The following is a 25840-nucleotide window of genomic DNA, read 5'->3' as shown; positions in this document are numbered from 1 at the left end:
TCTCTCTTTTTGTTTTTTGTTTTGTTGTTGTCTCTGTTTTTGTTCTTCCTTATTTTGCTTTTACTTTTTGGGGTGTGTGTGTGTGTGTGGATGAATAATGGCCAAAATGGCCCATGAGAAGGTGGCCGCCCCCGCCTATCACCCTCCCGCGCACCCAGCTGCCGGAGCCCACCTTACGCGCTCCAGCCCGAAGGAGAAGAGAGGAACTCGGGAACAGAGCTACTCTCTGTGTTAAGCTGCTGCCCATACTGTCGCAATGGACGCAATAGGCGTCCTTTGCGTCCATAGCGGCAGTTTGAGCAGTGACTTAGCACAGAGAGGAGCTCTGCTCGTGAGCTCCTCTCTTTTCCCTCGGGCTGGAGCGGGTAAGGTGGTCTTCGACAGCTGGGAGGGCGATAGGCGGGGGCGGCGACCTTCTCATGGGCCATTTTGGCCCTTAATCTTTTTTGGGGGGGAGCGGGGAAGGTGATTTGGGGCAGCTGGGAGGGCGGGTGAGCAGGCAGCGGCGGCTGTGAGCGGGTGGGGGCCTCGTTGGCGGCTTCGCCGCCACCTCGCCCAGCTTCATTTTGGGCAGCTGGGAGGGCGGGTGAGCAGGCGGGGGCGACGGCTGTGAGCGGGCGGGGGCCTCGTTGGCGGCTTCGCCGCCACCTCGCCCAGCTTCCCTGTCCCCCGTCTTGGTCTTCCCCCGTCGCCATTGCCCTCGCCTTTTTCAGGGCGGCCGCTTCGGGTTGCCTCGGCCTCCTCTCGCCGTGGTCAGCTCATGGCCAAGGTGGCGGCTCTGCCGCCACCTCGGCCACTTTCCCCCACCGCCACACACCAGCTAATGGCCGCCCGTGGCTGTGGGACACTGGTGTCTGAGGTCCTGTGTCCCTTGGGCTCTTCTGGGCCTGCGCTTCGCGCAGGCCCAGAACAGCCCAGGGAGGCAGGGACGCAGATCCCCAATGTTCCAAAGCCACGGCCACTCACTTAGCCTTTTATTATATAGGATAACCAAAACCATGTACTTTTCCTGGAAACCTATTGGCAGCCAGTGTAGATCTTTTAAGAGAGGAGTGATATGGTCTCTCCAAGATGACCCAGAGACCAACTTGGCCACCGCATTCTGTACCAACTGCAGTTTATGGCCTACATACAAAGGTAGCCCCACATACAGCGCATTGTAATAGTCCAGCCTAGAGGTTACCAGCATATGTACTAAAGTTCTGAGGTCATTTATCTCGAGAAATGGACGCAGCTCGTGTATCAGCAGAAGCTGATAAAAGGCACCTCTGGCCACTGCCTCAACCTGGGACACCAGGGAGAGTTTTGTGTCCAGAAAGAGCCCCAGACTGCGTACCTGTTCCTTCTGGGGAAGTGTGACCATATCCAGAACATGCAGATCAAAATCATCTCCCGAGTTCCGACCCTGCACAATAAGTACCTCCGTCTTATCTGGATCCAGCTTGTTACCTCTCATCCAGCCCATCACTGCCTCTAGGCAGGCATTTAGGGAGGTTATGCCTTCTCCTAATAAGGTTGACATGGAGAAATAGATTTGGGTGTCATCAGCATACTGATAACACCCTGCACCAAATCTCTGATGATCTCTCCAAGTGGTTTCATGTAGATGTTAAGCAACATCGGTGACAGTATGGAGCCCTGTGGGACACCATACCGAAGCTCAGTTTTTGAAGAAGAACAGTCTTCAAGGGACACTATCTGGAATCTGCCTGAGAGGTAAGAGTGGAACCACTGCAAACCAGTGCCTCCCACCTCCAACCCCCTCAGACTCTCCAGAAGGACACTATGGTCGATAGTATCGAAAGCCTCCAAGAGGTGCAAAAGGACCAACAGAGTCATACATCCTCTGTCCATTCCCAATTGGAGATCATCCATCAGGCCGACCAAGGCAGTCTCCACCCCATAGCCCACCTGAAAGCAGGTCTGAAATGGGTCTTTATTATTATTTATTATTTCGTAATTGTTTTTCTCTTCAAAGGACTGTTAAGCCCCTGAAACATTTAAAGAGAAGCATGTAAGATTCTCTTTTTCCTCTTTTTCTCCTCTCACTTCTTACTTTTATTTCATCTAAACAAAAGAGAACAAAACAGGATCAATTGTATCATTTAGAGATGTGCACAAACCGTGGTTCAAACCGCGGTTTGAGTACATTTTAGGAACGGGGCCTGAGAGCTTTTAGAAAAAGGAGACCAGGTCCTTACCTGCTCTCTGCCACCCCATGCAGCTTCCTGATAGAGTGTTGCATGTCCCAAGAAGTCCCACGTGGCATCAGCACACACTTGGTGTCCGTGCATGCGCAGGTGTCATTTGTGTGGTCAGCAACAATTTTGAGATAATTGTTGGATTGTGGGGATAAGTTACATATCTTTGCTAGGAGATCAGCAATTTCACATTTGATTTCTTAAAGAACTCTTGAGTGGATGCCATCTGGCCCAGGCAATTTGTTAATATTTAATGTTTCAAGACAGTTTAGAACATCATCTCTTGTCACCCCAATTTGACTCAGTTCTTCAGCCTTTGTCCCTGGTAAGCTTAGGTCAGGTACAAGAATATGCTCAATATCCTCTGCTGTGAAGACAGATGCAAAGAACTCATTCAGCAATCTCCACATCGTCCTTGATAATACATTTCATTCCCTCGTCATCTAAGGGTCAACTGCAATTGTAAATACATCCACAATGCATTTTAACAAGTTATTATTATTCCTTTTGATGATTTTAGATAGATCATAAAGAGGAAGGTTATTGTAGTCATTGCACCCAGACCCAAGGAGACACGGACACAGAAGTATTATGGAGGAACTGGTCACTTTATTAGGGGTACAAGGTTTTAAGACAGTGCCTGCACAGGCACGGCAGCTGGGGTTGGCATTCAGAGCAGCAACAGTGCGGGCTCGGATGGGGGGGGGCCACCACGTGGCCACCCCCGCCCTAGAATCTCATGGCACAGACACCTCGGCTCCAGGCGGCCCACCTTCCAGAAGGGGGCGCCCTTCGTTGCCGACCTAAGGTCAGGACCCTGCAATTTACATCACCTGTCCGACGCTGTAAAGCCATACGGAAGGGTGTCGGTTGCAGGGAGGTGGGAGCAAGGCAGCATCCCTGATCTGTAAAGCCTCAAGGGATCTGCCCCTCCACCTTACAGCTAAAGCTTACCTAAGGTGCCGCACCGCATCAGCTGCTCACCTCCGCACTGTGCCCGCCAACCCCGTGGTAAAAGTGACCACAAGCTATTCCCTGGCTAACTAATCAATCCCGCTAAGCAACCTTGCTACTAACTGGTATAGGTTGAGGCAGGCGAAAAAAGGTGCACGCTAAGGCCAATCAAGCGTATACCCAAAAAATTCCTGCCCGGCCCCAAACGGCGACCAGCAAAGCCCAACCTATGCCAGAGGGAGGGAGGGAGGGTGCTCGGTCAGGGAAGGACTGAGCCGGCACAGGCCTGCTGCCGGCTCACTGCTGCTAGCCCCGCCTCCGAGACGGAGCCGGGCCAATGGGAGCTAGCTCCCAGTGCCACGTGCTCCAGGGGGTGGGGCTGAGGGCAAACAAGCCACGCAGCCTAGAGCGGCTGCGATCGGCTGGCTTGCACCCAGACCCAAGGAGACACGGACACAGAAGTATTATGGAGGAACTGGTCACTTTATTAGGGGTACAAGGTTTTAAGACAGTGCCTGCACAGGCACGGCAGCTGGGGTTGGCATTCAGAGCAGCAACAGTGCGGGCTCGGATGGGGGGGGGCCACCACGTGGCCACCCCCGCCCTAGAATCTCATGGCACAGACACCTCGGCTCCAGGCGGCCCACCTTCCAGAAGGGGGCGCCCTTCGTTGCCGACCTAAGGTCAGGACCCTGCAATTTACATCACCTGTCCGACGCTGTAAAGCCATACGGAAGGGTGTCGGTTGCAGGGAGGTGGGAGCAAGGCAGCATCCCTGATCTGTAAAGCCTCAAGGGATCTGCCCCTCCACCTTACAGCTAAAGCTTACCTAAGGTGCCGCACCGCATCAGCTGCTCACCTCCGCACTGTGCCCGCCACAGCGGGCGTCAGCCTAGCTTGACGCCCCGCCACCCCACAGGCCTAACAGCACTGTTGCCAACCCCAGCCGCAGATCGTCTAAGAAATACCTCATACCAAGGGGGGACAAGTGTACCCCGTCACCCCTGAATAACTGGGGGAGCGAGAACGCGATGTCGTTGTGTGGGATGCACCCGCCCCCCTTTGAGGCGATGAAGCGCGCCATGGCCGCGTTCACCCCGCGCCTAGCCCTATCTACCTTGTTCTGCTTCACCGCCCCCCTCCAGACTCGCCGCTGAGTGATGTCAGACCAGATGACCACCAGCCCCGGGCACCAGGAGAGGGCGACCACCAGGTCCTGGGCAATCTGTCTTGAGAGCAAAATGCCAGACTGGTCCACCAGGTCGTTGCCTCCAAAATGCAGCAACAGGACATCCGGGACAGGATTCCCTTCCAGGAACTCGTGCAGCATCGGCAGGAACTGGGCCCTCCGCATGCCCCGCCGGCCAAGCCACTCCACAGTGGCCCAACGCCCCAAACCAAGCTGGGTTCCAGGGTCGGCGCTCTGCGCCCACTTGCGTGCCCAGAAAATGAAGGAATGGCCCAGTATGAGGACTCTTGCGCGCTGCCCGGCCGCCCTCGGCCCAGCCGACTGAGGCCCTGCGCAAGAGGAGAAAGCGTTAGGAGTGGCACAAATAAATGGTTCGTGGGTGGGGGTGGGGTGGGGCAGATCTTATGCGCCCATCTACCGCACGTATCGGCGGTAAGCCGCTGACCGCCACCTGCCCAGCCGCTGGATTTCCGGGCCCGAATAACCCATCCGAGCAGCCATGGAAGCCGCCCCAATCCGAAAGGAGTGGGGGGCCAGATCCTGGGTAGGCACCCCCGCCGCCACAAAGGCTCTCCTCATCACCGCCCAAAACTGGAATTGGGTCACGTGGCGCCCATTAGTGTGGATAAAGAGGCACCCCATAGCTGAACCCCTGGCCTCCGTGTAGTCCTTCAGTGCACGGACTGGGCACAAGCCCGGGTCGCCAGTGGCATGCAGCGCGACACTCTGCCCCTTGCCTCTCTGATCTGTTTTTGAAAACCTAAGGTGCAGTACCACCCGGGAAGCACCCACGGTGAGGTCACTGAATTGAAGTACCCTACTCGTGGGGCCGCGCCTGCTCCTGGGGAACATCTCTCCAACCCTAAAGGCCCCGAAGAAAGCAACCAAGGCTGCCGCCCTGAACAGGACCTCCTCATAAGGAGACGCACAAGCCCCGGCAAGTTGCTGCAGTGCCAGCTGCAGCGCCTCTGGGGTGACCGGCCTACGTCGGTCAGGTTGCACGGGCGTCTCCCTCGCCCAGCCCTCCAGCATGTGCCGGACCCTGAAGTCCCCAGAATGGTCGGGGAGGCCCCTTGCTTTCCCAAAGAAAGCCAGCGCAGCCAAATGGCCGGCCATGGTGCTCACCGCCAGCCCCTGGGCACGGAGGTGCACCAGGTACTGCATCAGCTGTTCCGGCGGCACAGGCCACACATGGACCAATCCTACCTGAGCTCTAAACTGCAGAAAGGCCCTGACCCTTTTGTCGTAGGCAACCCGTGTCCTGGGCGCTATGGAGGCTTGGATGGCCCTAAACGCCTCTACATCCCAAGGTTCCACAACCATTCGGGCACCTGCTCGGGCTCCTTGGCGGCTCCAGGTGCCAGCTTCCGGAAGCGCTGCATCTGGAAGCGAGACAGGGCATCTGCCACCTCGTTCTGCACCCCTGGAACGTGCTGGGCAGTGAAGAGCGTGTTATGGCGAAGGCATGTTAGAACCAGGGCCCGCACCAGCCCCATCACCCTCTGTGATTTGGAAGTCTGGCTATTAATAATCTGAACCACGGCCAAATTATCGCACCAGAAACGCACGACCGAGTCCTTGAAGGACTCGGCCCAAATGTGCACCGCCACCACAATGGGGAAGAGTTCGAGGAAGGTGAGATCCCTTGTGATTCCCCGTTCCGACCAGCTGCCCGGCCATCGTTCCGCGCACCAGCGCCCTCTCAGGTACAGGCCGAACCCAAGGCCGCCCGCGGCGTCTGACTGAACCTGGAAGTCGGCCTCGAGCAGCTGGGAAGAACACCAGAATGACACCCCATTAAAGGACTCCAGGAACCTGAGCCAGAGCCCCATATCCTCCCTCATGGCGGTAGACACCCTAATGAGGAAATGGGGTCGATTACACCCCACCATGGCGTCACACAGGCGCCTTAGAAAGGGGCGACCTGGAGCCACCACCCTGCAAGCGAAGTTCAGGTGGCCAACCAGCGATTGCAATTTGCGTAGCGTTACCTTCCTAGCCTCTCTGCATTCCCTGAGCAATTCCCTCATGATGCCGAGCTTGTCCCCGGGGAGGCGTGAGAGCTGTCCCACCGTGTCCAGCTCTATCCCCAGAAATGTAAGCTTCGTGGTCGGGCCCTCTGTCTTGTCCTTAGCCAGTGGCACCCCCAGATCCCCGCAGAGTGCCCTGAATGAGCGCAGTAAGTGTAGGCATTGGCCAGAGCCCTCCCTTCCTCCGAAAATAAAGTCATCTAAAAAGTGAGCGGAGGAGCGTAGCCCCGCCCTCCGGCGCAGTGCCCATTCCAGCATAGAGCTGAAAGCCTCAAAGGCCGCACAGGAGCCCGAGCATCCCATGGGGAGGGCTCTGTCGATGTAAAATCCCCCTTTAAATGCGAAGCCCAAAAGGTCAAAGTCATCAGGGTGCACGGGCAGGAGGCGGAAGGCGGATTCAATGTCGCACTTCGCCATCAGTGCCCGAGGCCCGCAGCCCCTGATCATGGCCACAGCCTCATCAAACGATGTATACCGTACTGAGCAAAGGTCCGCCGGTATCCCATCGTTAACCGAGTCGCCCCTTGGGTAGGACAGGTGGTGGATAAGCCTATACTCTCCCGGCGCCTTCTTAGGGACCACGCCCAAAGGGGATACCCGCAATGTTGGCAGTGGCAGCCTGTCAAAGGGGCCCAGCACCCTCCCCAGAGACACCTCCTTGGCTATCTTTTTCGCTACTATGTGTTCCATCCCCCTAACCGATTTTAGGTTGCGTGCAAAACTATGGACCCGCCTGGATTGGCACGGAATCCTAAACCCCTTCACAAAACCGTCCTCAATATAGCGTGCGCGCTCCCTGTTGGGGTAGTCACGCAGCAGCCTCCGGAGCACCGGGATTTTAATTGGGCTGGGGCCCTTTTCCAGCCGTGGCTGCTGGGCCCTTTGCCCCTCCCGGGCCTTGGTATCCCCCTTTTCCCCTAAGGGCTTTGGCCCGCTGGCAGTAGATACTGGCGTGCCGCCCACCGCAGAAGCCACAGTCATGCCGGTACTTGCACGGGGAGCGGGCACACTTCCCGTTCTTGTTAAATTCCCAGCACACCAGGGGACCTTGAACCCCCTGTGCGCCTGAGGCCGAAGCCGCTGACGCTGCCGGTGTTTTGGAAATGAGGTGCCCGCTGTCGGCGCGCTCGCCTACCAAGGGCCTCGCGGGTGTCATAATCTGAAGCCATAACTCGGGGTGCTGCCTTTCCCAGGATATACCCGCATTGCTGGAGGCGCGCTCGCGGAACGCTTGGTCGTAGCGCTCCCAGGCATTACCAGCAAAGTCCATGAAGGCTCTGTGTATAATATCAAAATACTTAACGAGAGCGGGGCCCCGCTCTGGATATTTCTGCATCAGAACACCCATGTAGATTGTGTACCCCGAAACCCAATTTGCCCAATTATGCTCAATGGGCTTCCGCTTTGTCCTCTCCTTGTCCTTCCCCTGGGACCCCTCCTTCTCCAGTGGCTCCGGCTCCTTGAAGAGCAAATGGAACACGTCAATGCACTCTCCTTTCCAAATCCGTTCCTTAACTGCTGGAAGGAGGTGGTCCCCCAAGGGTACGGGCCCATCCCCAGTATGCCAAGCGGAGCTGAACTGCGCCGTTGGCCCCTGGGTGGGCAAAGCAGCGCTCCCCCCTTGCCAGACCTGATTACAGGTGGCGTGTGGAGATGCCCAATTAACTGGCCCTGGGAACCACCCGTATGGTCCGTAGGGGGTGCTAAAGGGCAGTCCCCACGGCCAGGCCCCCTGTGGGGACTCACCATTGTCGTCCCTGCCGTCTCCCGGTCCTGAGTCCGCCGGTTGTGTCGTGATCCCCGCTGGTTCCTCGTGGGCAGTTCCCGCCGCCGCCTCCAAAGCTGCTAGACGGTCAGCAAAGCCCAGCATTAGTTTTGCCTTCTTTTCCGCCCTGTTTGACTTTTTTGCTTGTGGGGGCACCCCCAAAGGCCCCCCGCCCGCCTTGTCACCCTCTAGAGTGGTGCGCTGCCTCTCAAGGGCCTGCAGCCGTGCTATAAACGCCCTGATGGCGCCCAGTTCCAAATCGCCCTCATCGTCGGAGGAGGATTCGGCGGGTGCGTTTGGCCTCTTAGGTGGCCGCGTTGGCTTGCCACCCTTCTTGGCTGGAGCCTTCCCACCCTTTTTAACTGGGGCTTTCTTAACTGGGGCTTTCTTAGGGCCCATGTCCCAAAGGATGAAGCTTATGGGCCTGTACCCTGCCCTCAAGTGCGTAAACGAGTGACCTGGCCGGCGCAAGGCCTGACTGAGGCCTACGCTGGCAAGGAAGGCCTATGAGTCACAGCGCCTGCCCCACCTAGCCGTGGTAAGGCCCAGCCCCACTGAAAGGCCCCCAAATGGAGCTTAGGCCCGGCAGGGGAGGCCCACGAGCCCACCAGGGAGGCCTAGTCAATGCAGGCCCCCAAAATGGGTGTGTGTGGAGGGTTAGGCCCTACAGGCCCGAGAATAAAGGCAAAGGCCGCCCTTAGCAGAAGGCCTAAACGGGCCCTGGGTTGAAGGGGTTCCACACAGTTCAAGCCAACACCCCCAACGTCCAATCAACCCTCCCCCCAGATGACCGGGTTAGTCAATTGCCCCCCCGCTGAAGGCCTGGCGTGGCCTACTGAGGGCCTGGGGCGGCCTGCTGCCCTCACTCGATGCCGGGCAGCTTGGGCCTGCCGGGGCCTAGAAGCCCTTGTGTGGAGAGGCCCGAAGATCAAAGGCTGTTCCGAGGAGGACTTAAAAGCCTCTCCTGCAGTCCCCCCAGAGCCCGTTACCACAGGCGGCTAGGCTACAGAGGCCCCGGCCGCCGAGCCACTCCAATCCGCTGCTCGCTCGAAGGGCCGCTGCACTGCTCCCCGACGTTCCGCTCCCGTGGGCCTCCTGCTCCGGCTTCCGATTCGGGTACCCAGCCGGCCACGTGGAGGCCCCGAAGCCGAGCAGCAGCACGTCCTTCCTTCTGCTCGGTCAGGGAAGGACTGAGCCGGCACAGGCCTGCTGCCGGCTCACTGCTGCTAGCCCCGCCTCCGAGACGGAGCCGGGCCAATGGGAGCTAGCTCCCAGTGCCACGTGCTCCAGGGGGTGGGGCTGAGGGCAAACAAGCCACGCAGCCTAGAGCGGCTGCGATCGGCTGGCATGTCAGAGCAGCAAGTATCCATTTAGGAACATAGGAAGCTGCCTTATACGAAGTCAGACCATTGGTCCATCTTGCTCAGAATTTTCTACACAGACTGGCAGCAGCTTCTCCAAGGTTGCAGGCAGGAGTCAACCCTATCTTGGAGATATCAGGGAGGGAACTAGGAACCTTCTTCATGCAAGATGCAGATGCTCTTCCCAGAGGAGCCCCATCACTTGAGGGGAATATCTTACAATGCTCACACATGTCTCTCATTCAAATGCAAACCAGGGTGGACCCTGCTTAGCAAAGGAGATAGTTCATATTTGCTACCACAAGACCAGCTCTCCTCCATTTGAAAGCAGCACGTCTTAGTATTACTCATAGAAGGTCTCAGGTGCGGAGCGGGACCGCTGGTGGCCTGTGTGTGGCTGTGGCCCCTTCGGGCTGCGTGGCCCCTTCGGGCTGCGTGGCCCCTTCGGGCTGCGTGGCCCCTTCAGGAGTTAAACTAAGGTTGGCGCTACTTTCGCAGTGCAGCCAGGAGTGGCTGTTCCCCGCATGGCCCCTTCAGGAGTTAAAAGGCTGGCGCTGCGTTCGCAGGGAAGCAGGGAAGAGCTGTTCCTGGGCCGTTCCTTCCATTCCTGGGAAGCAGGGAAGAGTCCTTAGCAGGGAAGAGCTGCTCCTGGCTGGCGCTGCGAATTCAGGGCCAGGCTTAGTTTAGCTCCCGAATGGGCTGTGCAGCTCCCGCTCAGGAGCTAAACTAGAACCCCACGTCTGACGTCAGATACAGGATGTATGTCGGGGCCACAAGACGCGGCCCCTGATTGGGCGCAGCCCGGGTTCTTTGAACCCGTTGGCCCAATGGTGGCTCCGCCCCTGGAAGGTCTAAAGTGCACAATGCAGGACAAAAGGTTCATTTAAGATGAAAGTAGCATGTATCAAGAATAAAAATGTTGCCTGTGCATGAACACAGAAGTCGGAATTTGGTCCAACCCGATCCAATCTGACCCCATAAATGTCAGTTCAGGGTCTTTTGGACCCATCTGAATTTTGGAGTCAGGATTGGGATGGGAGTCAGGATTGTTGGAATTTTTCCATAGACATTGTCTCAGTTATTTGGAGTATATGTCTCTATTTGAATTAACTATGTACTGGCTTCGGGGAGGAGCCATAGTGTTTCTCTGCTCTTCACTTGCTGACTAAAATTCAAACTGAGTGGTTCTCCCTCTCTCTGCACAAGAGACTCTTAGCTGGTTTATTGTTTTCATAGCATATGTTTAGTAAGTAATGAATATTTAAAAAGTCTTTAAAGATGCATCTGTTCACCCAGGCTTTTAATTAACATTCTTTTAATGCTTTTAATGCTGTTTTAAAATATTGTTTTAAAATTTTGAATTGTTGTAATATTTTAAACTTTTTTGTTTTAACTAATGTTTCACTTCCTGTTTTTGTTTTGTCTGCCCAGAGACGTAAGTTTTGGGCGGTATAAAAATATGTTAAATAAATAAAATAAAATAAAATAAAATATCAAACTCTTGTTACTCAGTTAAAGTTGGCTTCCTGTTCAATTACTTATAAAGGATGAGTAATTTCTCTGCAACATTAGGTTATGGGCCCATTTGAGAAGCAATAGGTTGTGAGATTAGAAAGAATTTGTGGGCATGAAAGTTGGACAAGATGACTATTTTTGCATCCGTGGGGACTAATTCCACTGTTGAACTGCTCAATGGAACAAACTACAGAAGATGATCCTTCAGAGTGAAGATGTTGCTGAATACACTTGGACTATCTTATGTTCTGGAAGAACAAAGACCAACAAGGGAAACAACAAGAATAGGATTCTGCAAGCAAGCCAGCCATGGGGCACTTGTCTCTGACTATCCAAAACTTACCTTTCCCCAAGATGATTCCTTATTGGTGGTGGGAAGCACGGTCTGTACTCCCACATGATGCAGCATGGATCTCTGGTAGTTGGGAATGCTTCCCAGCCTCTACGTATCCCACAATGCACCATGCAATGAGTGCGGAGCATTGGGGGATACTCCTGTGAGAAGGGTGCTCTAGGTGCTTGTCTCGGTGTGTGCTTGGGCTGCAAGCAGCCCTAGCACACAAACAATGCCAGTGCCCTAAAGACTGGGCTTAAAAGTGAGGTTAGGTGGGTGGGCAGCAGCAGGATCTGTGCAGATGCCAGCACTGCACACGAACAGCCTAACCCAGGCTGGGGTGCCCTAGCCTAGGTTAGGCTGCTTGTGAAAACAGCCTTATTGTCTAATAATAATATTAATAATAATTGATATTAATAATAATATCAAAAAATATAGTTATTTGAAAGCGGAATGTTTCTCTATTTGAATAATCTATGTACTGGCTTGGGGGTAGAATTACAGTGTTTGTCTGCTGGTCATGTGCTGATTAAAGTCCAAACGGAGATGTTCTCCCTGTCTCTGCATAAGAGACTGTTAGCCTGCTTATTATTTTATTAGCCTATGTTTAGTAATTAATAAATATCAAACTCTTGTTTCTCATTTAAAGTTGGCTTCCTTTCAATTACTTATAAAGGATAAGTCATTTCTTTGCAACAGGGATTGGGGTCAGAATCGGGGTTGGGAGCAGATAAGCTTTTTAAAATGTTCTGAAAACCAACTGCAGATACTCATTGTGAACCTGGAAGAAAAGTAACATAACACCAGAGAGTTGCAGGGGTATTCATTAGAGAATCTAAAGGGAAATGATGTAATATTGGAGCATCACAGGAGAAACCTGGAAATCACTCAAATCAGCTGCTTGTGAATAAAAAATGGGCTAAAAACTTTTTTTTTAAAAAAAGGAGATATGCTCATCTGTCAGGCAGGCAGGCAGGCAAATAGAGGGCAGGAGATGGGTCCTCCCCAACAGCAATTGGGAAAGAAAGAAAGAAAGAAAGAAAGAAAGAAAGAAAGAAAGAAAGAAAGCAGACTCTTATCACCATTTGTAGCTCCAGAAAGCTCTGGTTTTTTCCCCGAATGGGGTGGGGAAAATCCTATCCAAACTTGGCGGTGTAAGTTTGCTTTTAGACTCTCTTTGAACCACTCTGCTTTGGGTAAAATTGTACTCAATTTTACTGATCTGATTTTGCACAGGCCTAATGCAATATAGAATTAAAAGCTGCACTCCTTCAAAGCTTGCAGTCAAAAAGCAATAGAGCCCAAAAATGCAATTTACCCCTTCCCCCTGCCCTAAAAAAACCTGTCATCAAACTTCATGGTCAGGGTAACAATGTGCCCCTGAAACCATAAGCTGCTTGAAAGACCTAATATTCAGAAAGAAGTGCAAGGTGCAACTCAACAATAATTTCAAAATTAACCTTCTTGAAAGTCTTTGTAGGAATACAAGAACATAGGAAGCTGCCTTATGCCAAATATTACCAGACCGTTGGTCCATCTGTCTTAGTATTGTCTACCAAGACTGGCAGCGGATTCTCCAAGGTGGCAGGCTGGAGCCTCTCTCAGGCCTATCTTGGAGATTCCGGGGAGGGAACTTGTAACTTCCCAGAGCAGCCCCACCCCCTAAGGATAATATCTCATAGTGCTCAGACGTGTAATCTACCATTCAAATGCAACCAGTGTGGACCCTGCTTAGCAAAAGAGACAATTCAGCATGCAGAGAATTAAACTGATGCCATATCCTATCCTGAGTCCTCTGAGTTTCATCTGAGGGCATCACCAGAGGGTCCTCTGGTCCAGCTCTCTGGAGCCATGGCCTCTTTTCAGTTGATTATGTGGTGAGACATGCCACCACCAAAATCACACTGGTTCCTGCTCAAGAGGCAAGATTTTAATTGCGTCTACTTTTTAGGAGAGAGGGACATTGATCTCTGCATGTTTCCTTTTCCTCACCGCCACAAAAGATCAGCAGCAAGAAAATTACTGAGAAAACATCTTTGCCAGCACTAACCTTCCAAAGCAAAGCTGTGAAGGAGGGAGAAATATGTAGGACCCCAGGTTTATTTCTACAGTTTTAATGTTTCTTAGTTACCAGTGTCTCAAATAGTAAGAAAGTGAGTGGGGTAGGAAGAGAACACAAGGTTGTGTGTATGCTGCTTTTGGTTTGTTAAGATAGATGAAAGTGAAGTGAATTGCACAGTAATTGCATATGGCCAGTGGGGTTTGCTAACTTTAATAGTGAGGCCTCAGCTGAGAAAGCTAGTTCCTAGTGCTTTTTGCCCAGTGTGACTCTTTACACTTTTTTCCAAGTCTCAGGCAAGCTATATTATAAATTTAGGGGATTCCAAAAGCAGCCTCTGATGCAGTGTGAGTAGATGGATGGATGGGTTTGATGTTCAAGAGTGGGGGAAAGGACTTTTGGACACATGGAAGTGTTTGGATGGACCAAAAGGATATCTCTGAATTGTGACTTGGATTTTTACAGCCACGTGGCTGTGTACTTAGGCATAAGAGAAACAGTCCCAAAGGTCAAGTAGAGGCATTTAAAACTGAAATTGCTGAGATGTCCTATAGTTCTGTGGGTACCAGGTTATCTATATTTACTTTAAAAATCCATTATTCTTTGAAGTAGAAAAAGGTAAGCATGATGAATAAATGGACTGTTATTTTATTTCATTAGAAGAGGTTGTGAGAAAGACTAATAACTGTAAAATGTCAGAATGTCATGGGTTACTACTTTCCTAGGATTAAAGAAGTTGCTTCGTGTGTGATGAAATTCATTGTTGCCATGCTTCAAAATGGTAGTTGCACAGAGGCTGCAATTATTCCACGGAAACTGGGCTCCAAAGAACGGTTTTATGCGAAATCCATTTGTGCAACTGCTTAAGGTAATATTGTTTAAAATTATATCCCCCCTTAAAAAAATGAAAATATATCTCTTGATATAAGAGTTGAGTAAAGTTGGTGAGGACATCACCATTCTGAAGGAATAATTGCTTTGCCACTTATGGAGAAAATGTCATGTGAACTGTAGCACAAAGGGTCGAGACACTCTTCTAAAGCTCCAAAAATTGTAGCCTGCACGGTTGTATGCATTTATAAAGCAGGTCCTAGATTCTCCTGTTGCATTGATGGCCGTCTGCTTTGTGGCTATACATTTATTTCTGTATACTCTGCTACATTCACAACGTGCCATGCCGATATCGGAGAATGCCACATAACTCTGTCTTTCTCTCTCTCTTAGAGTTTCAAAAACTGTCCTAAAGAGATTTAGGTTTTAGCGGGATTGATAAGAGGAGAACCAACATAAGAGCTCTTTCTTTGATGCGTATTATAATAGCAGGCAAAAAAACACCCCGGTTAGCCTTGAGAGCAGACCACTACACTGAGTAGTACTCAGTTCTTTGGGACTGATTATGGCCTATTGAGGCAGAAAACTTGTTCGAGTTCAAACTCTTTGAATTCCTTGTTCACTCAATAGTGTGTCAAAAAAGAGCATTCAATGGTTCATGTAGCAAAATCACCGCCAGCCTAAATTGTTCCTATTTCTCTTTTGCATATGGTGGGCAAGAAAACTTTCAACACTCTTCCGTAGCACCATCATGCTTTGATATGGGTAACATTGCCATAACAGCCTGCATTAGGGAACTTATATTTTATTCTTCTTTTCAGTGTACATAAAAATCCCAGCTTAGTCCTTTTTTGTCTTTTGGAGCCTTTGAACTCTTTCAGGCTATTTTTCGAGACTTTCTGTGCTTTGACGGTGCTGTGCATTCACTGTAAGAGCAGTCAAAGCCGCAATGAGACCACAAGCAAAACTGTGAGTGTCTTAAGGAGGGACCACACAACTCCTGTGAGTATTTGCATATTTTAGCAACTCGGGCCAGTGTGAATCTCAAAGTAAAGAAGGACACTGCCTCCTTCATTTGATGGCTTTAATTAAATAATCCAGTTCCTGTCCAGTTTTGGCAACAGTACGAGGCTACCTGTTTCCAAACTCTGGGTTTCAAGGGTATTTTAAGTCCTGCCTTGACATTACCATTAGAGAATATGTTTGCACTGCATAAAGGAGATTGAAGAATAAAGTGCTGATTCAGACACAAAAGTAGACACCCTGAAGTAGCCAACCTTAGGCTCAAAGGGAACAAGGCCAAAGCCGGACTGCTCAGTTCATTTTCCAGCTCAGTAGCTGGAGTAATCCAGCCTAGCCAGCTGCTAACAAGATTGGGTCTGAAGTTTACCTCCACAATGAGATAATCAGATTACCAGCCACAAAGATCAAATAATGACCCAGCTTTAGAGCAAGTTCAGTAGGCCCTTGATAGCACTGTGTGGTCCTTGAGAATTGATTAAAACATTAAATGGCTAAACTTTGCCTCAATATTTCACGTTGGAATTTTGAGTGACTTGATGATTCTTTTCAGACTGCCGTGGTCCTTTCCCTCTTTCTTTTACATTTTCTTTTTCCTGGATTTATTTATTTATTTTGTTGAAAAAACAACAACAGCTAAGAGGTAGAGAAAGGGAGGATGTGCCTGCTGAGCCCTTGTTCTTGAGCTGGGTTTCAACGAAGCATGTCGCATTTTTAATTTGGTGGGGATGATGAAAGTGACAGTGCTCAAAACAATGACGGGGAAGGAGGTAGGTTATAACAAAGTGAAATCCATCTCTGCAAAACCTTCAGAATATCCCACCTCTACTTTGACCAGATCATGCCGGCACTGTACAACTGGAGCAAAGTAACGTTGATTTCAATGGCAAGCAATGCCATTTGAAAGTTTTCCAGATTTGGCTCCTGTATGATTGCAGTTTCAGTAGTAAAGGGATTATTCTGAGAGGCATACAAATGTGATTGTCTCACAGCAGATGGTGCGCACTGCTTCACCTTTGAGAAAAGTTAATTAAGCCAAGCATATTGTGCCCATAGAGAGGAAAATGTAGATGAATATTAAGCAATCAAACTCAGTGTCTCCTTTTTTCATGCCTCTGCAATGGGACACAGAATCCCATTGAAAAAAGAATTATGTACAGAATCAAATTAATTCACGGCCAACTTTACTCTCTTCCCACGTTTTAACAGGGGTGCACACCAGGCCCTTCAGAAGTTTTGTCCACAATCAATGGGCCACACTGCTGTGTCCACTAAATTAAATGAATCAGTGCAGAAAAATCTCTTGTGAGATATTAAAAGGGTGAAAGACTGTTTAATTCAAATCCTTCCATAGGCTTTTCACAGCCTCCTTTTAAATAGTACAGTATAAATTATTAACTAACTCCTTAAAAAAAAAACTTCGATCACATTACTAAATAGAGACAATTATCCCTTGTTAATGAAAATGAACACTTTGGATGCATTTTCAAAAGCTGGTTTTGGTTTTGGTTCCTGTTGACTGTTAATTTTGCTAATAGAACATTAAATCTGAATGCAGTAATTGCTGGTAAGGTGTTAGAATAAAAACAAACCAATTAACACACTTAATTGTTTTGTATGAATATACAAAACTGCTCACCAAAGAATGAAACATTCAGCAGTTATTGTAGAGATTTCCTTCTATAGATTTCCCTTTATAGTTTCACCTGTGCTTTGCTGCTGTAGATCACTATTTACATACCTGCAACTATTTACACCTCTTAATTTAGAACTGCCTCCTGAATTTCTGCTTAAACTGCTTGTGGAGATTTAGACTGGGCTGTGGCTTCTGGTCTCTGGAAACAAAGTGGAACTCGGGCTATGCAATTGATTGATCAGCCATATGCACTCACTCTTACAAACAAGTAGATAGCTAGAGCAGCAGAGGAAGAGGGTACCACCCCTACTAACTGGGCGAAGAGGCAGCTTCTAAAGTGGTGGCTCTCTTATATTTAGCAGGAGGAGAGTAAGTGTTCTTGTTCAACCGCAGCACAGTATTTCTCTAGTAGCTGTTGCTGATGAATACAGTACCTTGTGTTTCTTTTTAGACCGTAAGCCCTTTAGGGACAGGGAACTTATTTTCTTCTTATTCCTTTTTTGCGTGTGAATCATTTTGAGAACATACTTGTTCAAAAGGGGAATAATAATAATAATAGATAATACATTTGTAGCAGCTATTCATTTGTTTGAATTTCCTTCCCTCACAGCTACTTGTTTGTGCACATGGACCTGTGTGCATTTTGTGTTTTAAATCTGTATAAATATCACAAAACATTGGTTCAAACAAAGGCCACATTCGCACATAACAAAAACCGGAGTTGAAGGGGCCTTTGATTGAAATTTTTGATCATCCAAATGTGTGCAACCACAGTTCGGACTGAAAACGTACCCACATTTTCCCTCCCCAGACTCAGATTTGTACCGTTGGTTTGTAGTAAGTTTCACCACCTTTAACTCTGGTTTTGCTGTGCCAGCATTATGTTGGAACGCAGTCCCACAGTCCCACTCTTCAGCAAAAAGGGGGTGGGGGCGGGCAAGGGGGCACCCTGGCTGAGGGCAAGGGGGTACCTTGGTGGCTCCCCCAGACCCTGGCAGCCGGGGGGCAATCATCCCCCCTTGCTCCATAGTCTCTATGCCCCTAGTTGCACCCATATCTCGTAAACATCTAGAAACATCTTGTAAACTTCTGTTTGGATGTCATTGGCAATGCAGGCTGTCTTTCATGAAAGAAGGAAGCTCACACAACCACTTCCCCCTCCCCTTTGCAGTGTCGCCGACTGCAGGCTCCTTGCTCTCCGTTTTGTCCAAATTCGGACAGGAGAGTGGGGGTGAGGGGGAGCAGAACTGCAGGTCCATTGGAATGTGAATGTAGCCACAAATATGACTGTGAATGCCACCATGCAATAAATTGCAAGAGGAAGTTTAATCATCATCATTTCACAAAATGCTTTCACCTGTCTTGCCAGTAGGCAGTTAGCACTGTATTTAAACCCAATTATTATTTTTCTCATGAAGTGATCCTAAACTTGTAGGCAACAGCTGGCTTGTGCCTATCCTACAGATTAGCCCAGGCAATTCAGGGTTGAACCCAGGGATCTAAGGAGCTTGGCCACAGCCAAAGGATGAAGCCCTCTGGCAGCTCCCCTGCCCCCTAGGCTTTACAATTGGGCATTGCCTTGAAGAGGCAGGGAAAGGAGCTCCCAGTCAGCGATCACACAAACTCTTGATTGGGGAAGGGAAGCTCTGCCAGGGCTGATTGGCCCCACCCCTTGCGTTTGACATCAGCTGCAGTGGTGGGGCCACTGTCTGGGAGAGGGTCCATTTGGACCATCTTCCCATCCCTCCCCAGTGAGTATTTCCCTGGCTGGGGAGAGAAGGGGCACACCTTATGCTCCCAGCAAGCAAGTGCTTCGTTCGCAGCTGGGTGTGGGAGGGGGCTAGGGGTCACCCTGGCTGAGTCTGCCCCCCCGGCAGCTGGGGGATGATTATCCCCCCTTGCTCCATGGTTCCTACGCCCCTAGTTGAACCCACATCTTGTAAACATCTAGAAAGACATTTATCAGCACAGCCCTTGCAATCTGAACATATTCTGATCTCAATCTGCATATACGACATGGGGAAAGTAGATATAGTTTTAATGTTCTTATTCCAGTCTTGTGCTTGTGCACTTGGAAGCACAAGCTTCCATTCCCCCTAGGCAGGCCTTACTTACAAGAAAGTGTGTCTAGAACTGCAGGCTTTTAGTAGCTTTCCAGCCTTTGCTAAAGCTGCAATGTAATCATGTGCTTCTCAATCCTCAGTCCTCATGGTCCTAGGGCTTGTTCAGTTCAGACACATCCAGTCTAGTGACCTTTGTATCTTCACTTCTACCTGTATCGCCATGTGAAGCTGCCTTATACTAAAACACACCATTGGTTCATCTAGTCCAGTAACTTGTCTCCTCTGCATGACAGAAGCTCTTTAGTAGGTTTGTTCACACAATCATGGGAATCTAGGTTTAATGTGGGTTCGCATAATTGTGTGAACCCATGCCAAGGTGGGAATATTGGGCCATAAACCACCTTGGCATGTTCATGCAGTCATTTCAATGTTGATAACCCACATAAAACCTAGTTTCAAATGATTGTGTGTCAAGCAGAGGTCTTTCCCATCACCTGCTAGTTGCTCCTTCCAGCTGGAGATGCCAGGGGTTGAAACTGAAGCTCTTCTGTGCAAGGAATATTCTCTGCCACTGAACTATGGACTTTCTCTTTGAAATTATTCTGTTCTGGATTGGGTTCCACTCTCCAGAAAGAACAAGTATGTAGCTTGGGAGTGCTGCTAGTTCCAAAATTATCTGGTTTCGCAGGTTGAGGCAGTGGCCAGGAGTGCTTTTTATCAGCATTGGTTGATACATCAGCTATGCCTCCATTACTGGAGGTAAATGACTTTAAAACAGTGGGACATGTGCTGGTAACCTCCAGGCTTGACTACTGTAATGCACTCTACATGGGACTGCCTTTGTATGTAGTTCGGAAACTAAAATTGGTGCAGAATGTGGTGGCCAGATTGGTCTTTCGGACAACCTGAAGGCACCATATAGTACTGATTTTGAAAGAACTGCACTGCCAATATGTTTCTGGGCAAAATACAAAGTACTGGTTATTACCTATAAAGCCCTTAATGGCTTGGGTCCAAGGTATTTAAGAGAGTGCCTTCTTTATCACGAGTGCCTTCTTTATCTGCTGTCGATTAAGATCATCAGGGGAGGTCTGGTGATGGTTGCCACCGGCTCTTTTGGTGGCAACTTGGGACCGGGTCATCTCTGTGGCTGCCCTGGGTCTCTGGAATGCACTCCCTGCTTCCCCAGAGCTTCCTCATCTCTGGCTGCTTTTAAAAAGATGCTCAAGGTGCACACGTTTTCTCAGGCTATGAGTCAAAATTAATTTTAACTGTTTAATTATTTGTATTCTGTTTTTACATTTGTTGTATTTTACATTATGTACTCCACCTAGGGATACACATATCAGGCAGTATATAAATATGATACAATAAATTAAAACATTGATTGGGTTTATATTCTTACCCTTCTTACTTATAGTAGAATACCTTTGACTTAGTCAGACTTCACCTGCAGTCCCCATTCAGCAAGAACTTGTATTCCACACAAGCCATAGATAACCATCTGTTCTTGGTCAATGTTACTGCTGCTTCCTCCACCCCCCAGATTTGAAGTACATGGGTCCAAAGTCTGAAGCAGCCTTGCAGCAAATCTCCTTTGCCTTTTCATTGGCTCCAGAAATTTTTCCAGATACCACAGTAATAGTGCAGAACAGCTCAATATTTTAAGCAGGGGGTAGCTAATTTGGGGCAATTTTTCAAATGTCTCTTGCATTTCCAATGCACTGTCAAAACTCCAATGTGTACTGCATGTTTGAAAAGCCTATGCATATTTATAGCAACCTATTATGTTATAGTTATTAAATAATTATGATGCAGAATATTACACTGTTTGGCTGCCATCTTTAGCTAATGTATAAGGGATGTGTGTCCCCCCCCCCCCCCAAAAACGGATTATAGCGTGCCATGCTGCTAGAACAACATCCAACATGTAATACAATATTAACAGTGGCTTTGAAATGTAGAAGCTTTGCTTTGTGATGTCTCGGCTTGTTTCCCTTCAAGCAACCTTCCAGTAAAAGAAAAGCACAGGGAACCGTAAAATAAAACTCCACAAAACCTGTACTGCTTGCATTGCTTTTCTGCAGCTTTAGCAATAATCAATCTCTTTGTACTTGGCAATTAAAAAAAAAAGTCTTGAAAATACTATCATTTGAAAATGACCAACACCAAAGCGTAAACATGATAAAAGTGACTTTCTCTCTTCTGGTGTAACACTTCACCTTTCTTGCTAGCTTCAACAGATACATGGCTCACACCGAAGAACCATGTTGTGTTCTGATTCATGTTGTGTTCTGTGCATATGTTCTATGTGTATCATAACTACACTGGATGCATTATTATTATCTGGAGCAGGGGTAAGCAATGTGTGGCTCTCCAGATGTTGATGAACTATATCACCACCCTCTGTAATAGTTATAGTTCAGCAACATCTGGAGAGCCACACATTGCTTGGTGATAACATGTCATTTGGTGGACTCTAGCAATTTATAACATAACATGAACATAGGAACATAGGAAGTCAGACCATTGGTCTTTCTAGCTCAGTATTGTCTTCACAGACTGGCAGTGGCTTCTCCAAGGTTGCATGCAGGAATCTCTCTCAGCCCTTTGGTAGTTTGTTGGTTCAATAAAAAAAAAATCTTGTCCTATAAAAAAATCTTGTCCTATCTTGGAGAAGCCAGGGAGGAAACTTGAAACCTTCTGCTCTTCCCTGAGCGGCTTCATCCCCTGAGGGGAATATCTTGCAGTGCTCACACGTCAAGTCTCTCATTCATATGCAACCAGGGGAGACCCTGCTTAGCTATGGGGACAAGTCATGCTTGCTACCACAAGACCAGCTCTCCTGGCCATTTGGTGGACTCTAGTAATTTATAACATAACATGCCATTTGGTGGACTCTAGTAATTTATAATTGTGAGGTGTCCACCAAATAGGTATCTGTATGGGATGTGGCTATAAGACAGACATGGGCTGAGTGTTGGTGAGTGCTCAGGTCCAGCTACCCTTGCTGGCTGGATTTCCCCTACATTTCTTTCCCTGTTTCTTCCCTCTCTCCATCCCCGGAGAGCTTTACACCTGTCCTTTGCCTCATCTGCACTCTTAACGAGACTGCTTCCTTCACTTCATTCCTATTCAGCTGTAGCTGTTACCTGTGGCCATATTAGTGAGATGCTTATCAAATGATAGGAATGTGTCTGGAGATTTGGCCTAGAGATTCATAAGTCATTTCCTAATGAGTGGAATGGCAATGTTTTGATGAGATGGGATTAGGTATTTGTTAGCAGAGGGAGAGTAACTGGCCCTATCCACCCCCAGCACAGTACCTCCAGTGACTGTTGCTGGTGTCTATCTTGTGTTTATTTTTAGGTTGTGGGCCCTTTGGGGACAAGGATCCATCTTATTTATTTGTTATTTTTCTGGGTAAACCGCCCTGAGACATTTTTGGAAGGGTGGTATAGAAAATGAATGAATAAATAATAAATAATAATAAATAATGCAAGGAGTTCTCAAACTTGGGTTTGTTGCTAGTGGACTTCAGATGTTGTTGGACTACAACTTCCATCATCCACAGCCACAGTGGCCAAAGCATGATGAGTTTACATAGGAAGTTGCCATATACCGAGTCAGACCCTTGGTCTATCTAGCTCGATATTGTCTACACAAACTGGCAGCAGCTTCTCCAAGGTTGCAGGCAGGAATCTCTCTCAGCCCTATCTTGGAGATGCCAGGGAGGGAACTTGGAACCTAGATGCTCTTCCCAGAGTGGCTCTATCCCCTAAGGGGAATATCTTACAGTGCTTACACATCTAGTCTCCCATTCATATGCAGCCAGGGCAGAGCCTGCTTAGCTAAGGGGACAAGTTATGCTTGCTACCACAAGACCAGCTCTCCTCCAGTTTTAGTCCAACAAACTCTTGGGACTTAGGTTTGAGAACCCCTGATGTAATGGCTTCTGATCTCACAAAGGCACTGTCCCCCACACTTCGCTGCCCCACAAAGTAAATGTAAGCAGTGATGTTCTACTGTGCAATTCTTAGACACAGATGGTGGGCTCTCTCTGTTTTATGTGGAAAGTTGTAGCTTCCTCTCACACTTATTAATCTTCTATTTTCTCTCAGCTTTCTCATGGTTCACCCACATTGGCAAAGGTGGGGAAGGTGTACAGGCAGGTACATAAAGGTGTAGGACAGGGCAGCACAACTTTGACCCTACAGCTGTTTTTGGACTTCAGCTCCTACAATCCCTTGCCACAGTGTCCAATAGTCAGGGTTTATGGGAGTTGTAGTACAAGATCTGCAGGAGGGCCAGAGTTGTGCAGGCCATTATTATATGATAATTATTATTTATACAGTGTCTTATTTGGTAAGGCTTTATATGTTGTTTGTTTGTTCAAAATATTTATGCCTCTCCACCCCTCCAATACACTACTGCTTGGGGCAGCTCACAACATTAAAAAAATAGATAAAATATAAAGTAAAAAATTAATACAATTAAAGAGGTTAAAAGACCAAGGTCAAACCACATTTAAAGTTACCTTTTTATTTTTACAAAAAGGTCAAATTAAAAGTTATTAATTTGGACACATCATACTCCTTTGAGAAGTCCACAATGCTGGGAAATGTTGAAGGAAAGAGAAGAAGAGGATGAGCAGTAGCAAGGTGGATGGACCCTATTATTACCATACGTACACTGTAACCAAGCCTTTTTATTGTTATAGAAACCATTGCGAGTGCAGAGCCCTGCTTTGGCAGAAAGAAACCTTTAAGCGGCTTGTACATAAATAAACTAGTTTTTGTTTTATTTAAAAGTTCCTCCTGGGCCCAGTGTGTTATACCTTCTTCTCACGCAGTCCTCAGCTACTCTACTAGGGTTTGTCAGGATAAAAACCCAAGCAGAAAGAGCTTGGTGGTGGCAGCAAAGACTAGATAAAGAGAAGTTGAAATAAATAATATTACTCAGTAATAATAATAATAATAATAATTCGATTTCTATACCACCCTTCCAAAAATGGCTCAGGGCGGTTTACAAAGAGAAATAACAAATAAGATGGCTCCCTGTCCCCAAAGGGCTCACATTCTAAAAAGAAACATAAGACACACACCAGCAACAGTCACTGGAAGTACTGTGCTGGGGGTGGATAGGGTCAGTTACTCTCCCCCTGCTAAATAAAGAGAATCACCACGGTAAAAGGTGGCTCTTTGCCCAGTTAGCAGCGGTCCATATAAGTATAAGGTTGTTAACCTTTCTAGTTCTGGGTACAGAACCCATTCACCAGCTGTGTCCCAGGCTGCCAAGTAGGGTGCCACTCGTCACAGGAGGAAGGGACAGGAGATGAAAGGCTAACAAGCAACAAGCAGAGATGAGTAGTAGTAGTAAGGGTTAAGGGTTAGTTCTACTTAGATTTTGTTCGGGTTGGGAATGAGGATGGAAAGACTGCAAAGAAAAATAGCTGAGATGTGGATGAACGAAAGTAGAAACCATATAGGTTTCTGAACAGGGGAAGAGCAAGAGGAACAGCACCAAAGAGAGCTCATGGAGTCCACTTCCAATTTCTCCCTGGAGGGAAATAGAATCAGATCCACATCCTAATTGGACCCCTCTATGTCTAGAAAATGGCGAGAGCTTTCCTAAGGTGGCAGATGGTAGAACTGACTGGTTAACCAAAAACATCCATTCTTCTCCACCTCCATGCCATGAAACATTGATTTATAATAGATTTAGAGTCCCAGCTCCAAAATGCTTGGTGGAGGCCATTTTGTATGAATTGTTGCATGGGTAAGAGTGAGGAGTTATGTGTCCAGTTTCTGAAAGCCTTTTCAGGGTTTAATTTTTAAAACTATGAATCTAATTAAAAGCCTGGATGAATAAATGTGTCTCCAGTGCCTTTTAAAAAGTTGCCAGAGATAGGGAGGCTCTTATTTCAACAGGGACCGCATTGCAAAGTCCAGGGGCAGCAACAGAGAAGGCCCCGAGTAGCTGCCAAATGAGTTGGCCGCAACCGCAGATGAACCTCTCCAGATGATCTTAACAGGTGGTGGAGCTCAAGCAGGTGGTGGTGACATAAAGAATGCTGGCAGGGGGAGGGGGAACTTCTGCTGCCCCCCCCCAGCATCAGAGAAGCCTCCTGGAGGGGGTAAGTACAAAATAAAAAAGATTTTAATGTAAAAATGCTTGCGAACCCCCCCAAACAGCCAGGGGTGGAGTTCAGTCCAGGGTCGAGCCAAACCAGGGGTGTTTTGACTCAACCCCGAACCTTCAAACCCAACCAGTTCAATGCTGAACCAGTTCGATGTCGAAACAATTTGCACATCCCTAACAGGGAAGTCAATGAGAGTGCTTCTGCAATATCTACACTGATATTGAAGAATATAGTGTAACAGTGGTTTAAATGTGCAATGCCCTGAAGTTGTATGAAGTTGAGTATATGGCTGTTTGGAATGTAATAGTCAATTCTGAAAACAGCTGTGAAATTTTAACTTTTTGCAACATAAAATAAGAAAATAAGCCTGAAGGAAGAATTCAGTAAATGTTACCTTGGAAAGTAATGACATGTGATTCGAGGTCGCACACAATCTATCTCCTTTTCACTTCAGTTTCCTTACAAACCCATCCTGCATTTGTCCTATCTTTGCATCTGTATAATGATGTAGGTACAGCTACAGGGCTAACCCTTTCAAATTCTCCCCTCCTATTGTCTCTGGGAAATGTGTCTGCAGATGCTCTAGGGTTACATCAGTGGAAGCTGATGTGACACAGTTGCCAGCAAAAAAAAAAAAAAAAGGCAATGAAGTTTGCACATGTGAGTGTATTTGAGAGACACTTGTTTTGATAAGATGCAATAGTATACTTGCAGTAACATTTGGGGAGATTTCCATGCCC

General features: G+C 48.2%; 2 protein-coding genes across 2 annotated transcripts; both read right to left on the bottom strand.

The window, feature by feature from the left end:
* Positions 1–2761: 2761 nt before the first annotated feature.
* LOC128324860 (uncharacterized) lies at positions 2762–8107 on the bottom strand. The gene is made up of 2 exons (XM_053249958.1): positions 5676–8107; positions 2762–4673 (listed from the first exon to the last, which is right to left on the bottom strand). Exons 1-2 carry the CDS (start codon positions 7353–7355, stop codon positions 4284–4286), a joined length of 2070 nt encoding a protein of 689 aa, XP_053105933.1. The 5' UTR covers positions 7356–8107; the 3' UTR covers positions 2762–4283.
* On the bottom strand, positions 4670–8214 carry LOC128324861 (uncharacterized). The gene is made up of 2 exons (XM_053249959.1): positions 8121–8214; positions 4670–5726 (listed from the first exon to the last, which is right to left on the bottom strand). The coding sequence occupies exon 2, from the start codon at positions 5665–5667 to the stop codon at positions 4759–4761; it is 909 nt and encodes a 302-aa protein (XP_053105934.1). The 5' UTR covers positions 5668–5726; positions 8121–8214; the 3' UTR covers positions 4670–4758.
* Positions 8215–25840: the final 17626 nt, after the last annotated feature.

This window comes from Hemicordylus capensis, chromosome 4 (genome assembly GCF_027244095.1).
Source record: "Hemicordylus capensis ecotype Gifberg chromosome 4, rHemCap1.1.pri, whole genome shotgun sequence".
NCBI lineage: Eukaryota > Metazoa > Chordata > Lepidosauria > Squamata > Cordylidae > Hemicordylus > Hemicordylus capensis.
The sequence above is the reverse complement of the archived record's forward strand: the minus strand, read 5'-3'. Positions and strand labels throughout refer to the sequence as shown.